Source organism: Lolium perenne, chromosome 4, assembly GCF_019359855.2.
Source record: "Lolium perenne isolate Kyuss_39 chromosome 4, Kyuss_2.0, whole genome shotgun sequence".
In the NCBI taxonomy this organism is placed as follows: Eukaryota; Viridiplantae; Streptophyta; class Magnoliopsida; order Poales; family Poaceae; genus Lolium; species Lolium perenne.
This window is the reverse complement of record NC_067247.2, coordinates 122,908,828-122,916,985: the sequence shown is the minus strand read 5'-3', so window position 1 is coordinate 122,916,985 and position 8,158 is coordinate 122,908,828. Positions and strand designations below refer to the sequence as shown.

Sequence of the window (8,158 nt, the reverse complement as noted above, 5' to 3'; positions counted from 1 at the left end):
GCAGCATCATTTGCACCGTGTCCTAGACAGGCGATGGCGCAAGCCAGATCTAGGCCCAGTGGGTCGGCTGCCCTAGTATTTGTAACACATAATATTTATAGGATGTGTCTAGTTCTTAGTGGACAAAGAATTATCTTAATTCGCAGTCAAGTGATGTTAGCTAAAACTATATTTTATCTTCTAGTTTGTGAATCTTTTTTTGTTACAACTTACTTGTGATTTAAAAATATTAGTTGCAACCCGACTTGCAACTAGAAAAATCATAGTTGCAACTCAAGTTGTTAACGAAAATTCTCGGTTGCAACCAATCCATCAAGTAAAACAACTGAGTTGCAACCTTATTTACAACTGAAATTCTTAGTTGCAACTCACGGAGTGCACAAATCACGATGCACATATGTTGGATGGGAACTTGACTGGGCAATAACCCGGTTCCCAGTTAGTTGAGGATTAGCAATTCCGTTTTTTTTTTACCTGGTGAACAATTATTTTGTATAGCACGAGCATTTTTCACAATTCAAATGGAAAAAACAGAGTTGCGATCCATGTGCAACTCTTAATGCAAATTTCATGTCTATGGAGTGACTGCTATTTAATTAATTCTTGTAAGACTGAGAATTAGCAAAACCGATTAAGTAGTTGTTCAAAAAATACTAATAGATTCGTCAAAAGAAAATTCTAGAAACCCAAAACCCTCCTCAAATGGAAGGGTTCAACCATCCAGATCCACCTGTCGGAACGTCGCGGCTCCCACGGCATCCATCTGCTTTCTGTCTCGCTGCGTCTCTAGGCGATATATATACCGCCGCTGCTCCTCGTCTTCTTCTCCAATCTCGCAAGCTTTCTCTCCGACTCCTCCTCCCTTCCGGTGTCAGTCGGCCTTCCTTGCGAACTAGGTCATTCCATATTCGACTCGGCTTCACTTCTTCAACATAAAAGGACGCAAATCCACCAGCTGATCGATCAAACATCATCGTCATGGGCAACCACCAGAAGCTCCTCCACTTCTTCCGCCAAGACCCGGCCTGCTCGCCGAGGTCCATCTTGTCCTCTTCCACCTCCGTCTCCGACGACGACGGCCACAGCTGTTCCTCCTACGCCACCACGGACGGGGACGCCTCGCCCACCACGTCACGCTACGCCTCCTCTACCCCGCCCACGCCCAAGTCGCCGTGGGCGCACTTCCCGGGACTCGGCGCAGCCGCCGAGCCGGGCGCGACGGGCCTCATCGCGTCGCTGGTCAAGGAGGACGGGCACGTCTACTCGCTGGCAGCCACTGGCGACGTCCTCTACACCGGCACCGACTCCCGGAACGTGCGCGTGTGGCGGGACAACCGCGAGCTCGCGGGCTCGTTCCGGACGGCGAGCGGCCTCGTCAAGGCCATCGTCGTCGCGGCCGACGGGCGCATCTTCACCGGCCACCAGGACGGCAAGGTGCGCGTGTGGCGCGCCGACGACGCGGCCAGCCCCGCCGCGCACCGCCAGGTGGGCTCGCTCCCCAGGCTCGCGGACTACCTCAGGAGCGCCGTCAACCCGGCCGGTTACGTCCAGACGGAGCGCAAGGGACGCAAGCGCGCGGTGTGGCTGCGGCACTCGGACGCCGTGTCCTCCCTCAGCCTCGACGAGGGCGCTGGGCTGCTCTACTCCGCCTCCTGGGACAGGACCTTCAAGGTGTGGCGCGTGTCCGACTCCAAGTGCCTCGAGTCCGTGCGCGCGCACGACGACGCCGTCAACACCGTGGCGGCGGCCGTGTTCGACAACGTCGTTTTCACCGGATCGGCCGACGGGACCATCAAGGTGTGGCGGCGGCAGGTGTCCGCCAAGGGTGGCCGCGCGACGAAGCACGTCCTGGAGAGGGTGCTCAGGGAGGGCGAGAGCGCGATCACCGCGATCGCCGTGTCATCCGAGGACCGCGTCGTGTACGTCGGCTCGTCGGACGGAGCGGTCACCTACTGGCACTGGATCGACGGCCAGGCCAGATACGGCGGTGTGCTCAGGGGCCACAAGATGGCGGTGATGTGCCTCGCCGTGGCCGGCAACGTCGTTGTCAGCGGCTCGGCCGATCGGACGCTCTGCGTCTGGCGGCGCGACGGGGCAGAGCACGTCAGCCTCGCCGTGCTGGCCGGGCACACCGGACCGGTGAAGTGCGTCGCCATGGACGAGGAGGAGGAGGCCAGTTCGAGCGTCGATCGGCGGTTCGTGGTGTACAGTGGAAGCCTCGACGGGTCAGTCAAGGTGTGGCGCCTGTCAGACACGGACACGCGCGAACCGGCGCTTGGGACGGAGCGAACGGCAGCAGCACCGCCGCAGCCGTCGGACGATTGGAGAATTCGTCCGGCTCCGGCGCTGTATGTGGGAGCGTGGGCGCCGTACCAGACGCCGGAGTTCATGCGCGTGGCAGCTGCGTGATTGCGAAGCAATGGGGTTTGTACTTTGTACGTGCGCGCATGGAAACACTCGAGCACATCCTCTACAAGAGCAGCACAAATTAGATACCAGTTTGAGTTGTGGGTGTATTTTGAGGAGGGAAGTGAAATATGGTTCTCCCCTCCCGTGCCCATGTCGGAAAAAAAGGTGTATATCATCAGTGAAAAACGATTTCTTCTGGCCCTAAATAGTATTTGTTACAGATTTAGCTAAAACGTTTTTGGATTCGTTGAACCGGTATCTAATTTATGAAGCACATCAGTAGTGAGATAGAGAAACATTACGGATGGGGACATTTACAGACCTAAAAAGTTCAACGACCGTACCATATATCTCTTGTCATGCCTACCCTCTAGTAAGTTTCGAGTTTCAGTACGGGGAGTGCGCCATAGCAATCGTTGGACGGACTTTTTTTAATTTGTTTAAGCGGAGGATTTGCGGGAGCTTTCCCGAGTTCCTTTTCCAAACCTTTGCTAGTGATATAAGAATAGTCCCGCATGAGACAGCCCTAGAGTTGTGCTTCTTCTACGTCGTTTGCATCCCTTGTAGTCTTACACTTCGAGTGGTTCCGCTTCGTAACAACGAGAATGCTGGTTCGCATTAGCGGGATCTTCTACCTAGAGGAAAGCTTCCGACCAGCCTAGCTCTCCATGCACCATGGATTATAATTTGAAATATAAGGATTTGGAGAGGGGGCCATAGATGGTCGTGTTAACGGAATGGGTGGTGTCGCGGATGGAAGATGAAGGTCCCATGTATAGACAGAACTTGTGCACTCTATTGTGTTAGCCAATAATAATAAAGAAATTTGAAAACTAAAGGTCATGTTGAAAATTAGATTACTTACGTAGTAGCTTTGCATGGATATAATCCTCGCCAAGGATAACCTTACAAAGCGCAAGTGGCATGTGAGTTTAAAGTATAGGTTTGTCAAGAACCAACATGTGGTTATATAGTTAGGAGGATAATGGTACCCGCAAATCCACCAGGGATTAATTAAACATCAAGTTTAACGCTTTGGGGTCGAGTATATAGCATAAAACCACCACTTTGATAGTCAAACTTACCCTTTTGTACCACTTTACGTTTGCAAGATGAAAAAAATCTCTATATTTTTCTAAGTTTTGTTTTTTGCAGAAAAAACATTTAACACGAATATTGACAACAAGTTGATGCCAGTTCTCACTACTGGGACCCACCTATCAGGGCCAATTTGCTATTGTGGACTAGGAGCCACGTAAAAAAGTAGAAAACCCCATTTTCCATCTCGTTGCCAGTTCTATGTGTGATCCCTGGCTTGTCAGTTATAGATCTTTCCGTAAAAGTTGTCCATACGGGTTTTTCTTCGGCCAACTTAATATTAGGTAGGTAAAAAATAATTACAAAGGTCAAAATATAGGCCCGCAACAATATTAGTAACAAATTTATATTGCTACTGAAGCTTGATTGACATAAAGACTCACCTCAACTATCCATTAGTTCCTACTATGTGTGGGTGGGGGCACTTGCCCCCACCCCCTCCACCATTCCAGTTAAATTATCGACAAGAAAGGCATAATGAAGTTAGGAAATAGAAGTGGTGGAGGAAGAAGAGAGGATAGTATTACTTATTAGAGATTACCAGAAACACAATGAAATTTTCTTAGATCATGTTGTATATTCTGCTATTGCCTATTGTATTGCCATGCACTATTTGTTACTCATAGGTTTTCAATTGAGACTATGAGCTACTTGAATAATGTTTTGTACGTTAAAGTGTAGAGGGTCACATAATTCAAGTGCGAAGTTCAGAAAATAATCGTTTTGGACACATCTTTACCACTAATTTTAGTATTTGTAAAACCAGCCTTTATTTAATGGTCATTATTTCTTTGCAGTCGTTCTCATGCTATCTTCAAGATATCTGTCAAGCAAAAGGAGACTCCAAGTTCTACATATGAGAAGAGGCTGCCTCGAAATGAAGAGGAAAGATGGAGCATTTCCCCGCACCTGGACATATAAATTAACCTGCCTACTGCGTTTTTTATAGTACTACTTTTATTTCTGAATAATGTTATCTTAAGCTGGAATATTAATGTGGAAATGCTATGTATTCAAGGCTAACGGCTATTAGCGGTGGGGGCACTTGCCCCCACCCCCTCCACGATTCCAGTTAAATTATCAACAAGAAAGATATAATGAAGTTAGGAAATAGAGGTGGTGGAGGAAGAAGAGAGGATAGTATTAGAGATTATCATGGAGCTTGGTGAAGGTTAGAGGCTGACAATAATTTTAGCGTGAACCTATACATAGCGCATGGTATTCGTTATATAGATCAGAAGGGATATGGACATATGGTGCACAAGGATACGATTGTTCTCTTCATTTTCAGTTTTTTTTTTGCCTCTATGTGTGATGGGAGAGTGAAAAAAGGGAGAAGACGACCTATATGCTATATGCATGGGTGAGCGCATGTAGGTATTTATGAGCATCTACGTATTACCATGTTTCTATTTTTTTTTTAGTTTTGTTACAATAATAAGATAACTAAACACTTATTTTTGAGAGTGGATATATGGAACCCGGCGGCATGTGGTCCTGCCTCAAATCAGCCTCTCATTGGTCCAGCAACTCGTGTTGGGGCCCACTGCTGGAGTGTGTTTTCCCGTATTGCAGGTAACAAATGGACAATGAATACATATGTGGGCCTCCTTTATGGAGAGAGATGATAAAATAATTAAGTACTCCATCAATAAATGTTTGCCTCTTCTGCTGGACGCTGCAACCTCGCGGAGGCAGTTCTCCATGGACCAGGTCGGGTCAGGTCGCAGCGCGCACGGCTTGCAACGGCGGCGACACGACCGCTTGCGGAGACGGCGACCAGCGATGGCGCACAGACAGAGGAGAACCCCGGGACGACGATTAGTGGGCACCCGGCCAGCGTTCTGGTCGCTCTCGCGGCCTCAGAAGATGGGCACGACGCCGTAGTTTGCCAAAGTCGAGCACGCAGGCCGCGTCGGCATCGGCGTCAGTGTCGTCGGTGTGCTTGGCGAAGCGGCCCTTCCGGGACGCGTCCTTGATGGTCTGTTCCAGCATCGCCCCCACATCTACCGACGAAACTCTGTGGCTAGGAGTGGGGGCGCACGGCAGGTATGCCGCGTTGGACCGCGTCAAGTCAAGCTCGATGATTCTGCTGGCGCGGCCACACATCGCATCCGGCACCAGCCCGACCTCTAACGATGATCCCTGCCTGCGTGAAGTCAAGCTCGATGATTCAGCTGCTGTCGGCGCCAAAGAACGGGCCCACCATCACATCCGCGAACACGAAGTCTAGCTTCACGCCGTCTTTGTCGCTGCCGGTGTCGAAAGCCTGATCCAGCACATTGTCGTTAAGGTTCAGCACGGCGCCCTACTTCTCTTGGACGCCGAACGATATCACGAGGGCGGCATCCTGGTCGGAAGACGGCGTTCCGATGGGCTGCACGGGGACCTGCTCGTGGTGACGCAAGAACGGATTCGAGGTGTCGATGTCGGCGTCGCAGGCGGCGCAGAGCGCGGCGGCGTTGGCCTTGCAGGTGACCGCGGCCGACGCGAGCTCGCACACCTCGCCGACCCACACCCCCTCGTACCCCGCCCACGCGTACCCCACGTCGCACCCCACGCACCGACGCCGGCGCACGTCTTGCAGTACACGGGCCCTCGTGTAGCCCGACGCGCGCCTCCTCGCCCTCGCGCTCGCCGAAAAGCTCGACGTGCTCAACCGCGTCGCCGCCCGCCTCGGCTCCCGCGCTATGCACGCCCTCGTGGGGCCTAACGACGCATGCTTCCTCGACATCCTCCCCGCCCCGGCGCTTCTCCACCCGACCTCGCCCCGACCAGGAACTTCTCCGTCGCACACGCGCACACCGCGGTGGCACCGAGCATGCCTCGCGGGAATACTGGCATGACGTCGAGATCACGGACGGCTCGGCTCCGGTGAATTTCTCGGCGCCGTTTGTAGTCGCCATAGGAGAGAGAGAGGGGGATCTGATCAAAAGCCAGCCTGACACTGTCTCTAACCATGCTTTAATTGCTGGTCCAACATGTGATGTATTCCAACCGGTATTCTCATTGTGTGAAAAAAAGCCTTTGGACCCTACCTCTACGTGGACCAATGGCTCCTAGACATTTGCCCAGATCATATACCCACCGGTTCATTCTTACGTTTCCCCTTATTTTTCCACTACAAGTTTGCTTATTTTATATGGTCGATCACCCGGTGCCTTTTAACTTGTACTCACCAGACCCACGTAGGGTTGTAATTAAATATATTTGGTAACTTGTTAGTTGAAATAGATTACTAGTATGGAATCTCATTTATATGGTAGTGTTTTGCTATAATATGAACGCTTTGGCATAATATGAACGATTTGGCTGTTGAGAAATGAGCTAGTTTTTAATAATAAGAGTTATTCTACTTTGCAGATAATTTGCCGGTGTACCCGCATGTTCCGTTCGTGTGGTCGTCTCACCGGTGTATGGAAAACATATACTTGATTATGGAGGTATGTACACCATTGGCGGATGCGTTGATGTGTTTTTTTAATACCTAATGGGTGGTAACGCCATAGCCCATAGACATTATACGTGATCTCCACGTTCCCTTATACGGCATGATTGTCTTCTTTTTGCTTCTATATGGTTATGTGATATGGAGAAGCCCGATGTAAGAGCATCTCCACTGGCGCCCCCAAAATAGTCGCCGGTAGAGGCGTCGGCACCTTCGTATGGAAGACGCCAGCACTGCATCCTCTATTTGGGGGAGATGTTTCCACACGGCGCCCCAAACCGGCGGTCCCGATAGATGTTTTGAATTAAAATGACAAATAAAAAGCATAGAAAATCAAATAAAGAGAAGAAACATTCCATTCCACAAACTTACATAATTGGGAACGTGGTTTACACGAAGATATAGTTTGAAACATGGTTTTCCACAAACTAATGCACAGTTTGAACGATGGTTGACACAAATATAAAACATTGCAAAAAAGTAAACCTAACTAGGCTGGTCATTGCAGGTTTCGTGTGTTCGCTGCCAAGAAAGAACACTCGAGGGCACACCCAGTCACCCAAACTGGAAAATCCAGCTGGCGTGGGTACCCCTGTTGGTTCTTTCGAGGAAGAACATCCAAAAACATGCGTGCTGATATTCGCTGCGAAGAAACAAAACTCATTCGTCGTCCTCCTCGGCATTGTCGCCGTGGTAGTGGCGGCGGCAGCGCGTCTCGTCGAACACCTTGACGCTCATGTCCCCGTCGCCAAGGTAGGAGAACATGAGCACGAAGCCGGCTTCGAGGTGGTGGTAGCGCGCGAACTTCTCCCAGCCGATGTGGAGGTACATCTTACCGCCGCGTCGTAGATCACACCCACGATCCACCAGCAGCAGCCGCATGCAGCCTCCCGCGGATGCAGCGAGCCCAGTACGTTGCCGGCGACGAAGTCGGGGAACGTGTCTAGCAGCCTCTGGATGGCGTGCGGATCGCCCTTGAGGACAACGACGAACTCGAACACCACCGGCCGCTCCTCCTGCAGATCCGACGATGAAGACGATGGCGTCGCATGCGACGGCGAGCGTGCAGCTCTGCCGTGGCAACGACCACGACCACGGCCACGACCTCGGCCTCGACCAGACTTGGCGTCGTATCTTCAGATGGTGGCGGCTAGGGTTGGGAAGAGAGGCGCTAGGGTTTGTGTGTGAGAGGGACGATGAGAG

The 8,158-nt window shown here is 51.1% G+C and overlaps 1 protein-coding gene across 1 annotated transcript; it reads left to right on the top strand.

The window, feature by feature from the left end:
- Positions 1 to 835: 835 nt before the first annotated feature.
- LOC127293794 (protein JINGUBANG-like) lies at positions 836 to 2,617 on the top strand. Its single transcript, XM_051323454.2, has one exon. The coding sequence runs from the start codon at positions 979 to 981 to the stop codon at positions 2,407 to 2,409; it is 1,431 nt and encodes a 476-aa protein (XP_051179414.1). The 5' UTR covers positions 836 to 978; the 3' UTR covers positions 2,410 to 2,617.
- The last annotated feature ends 5,541 nt before the right edge of the window (positions 2,618 to 8,158 follow it).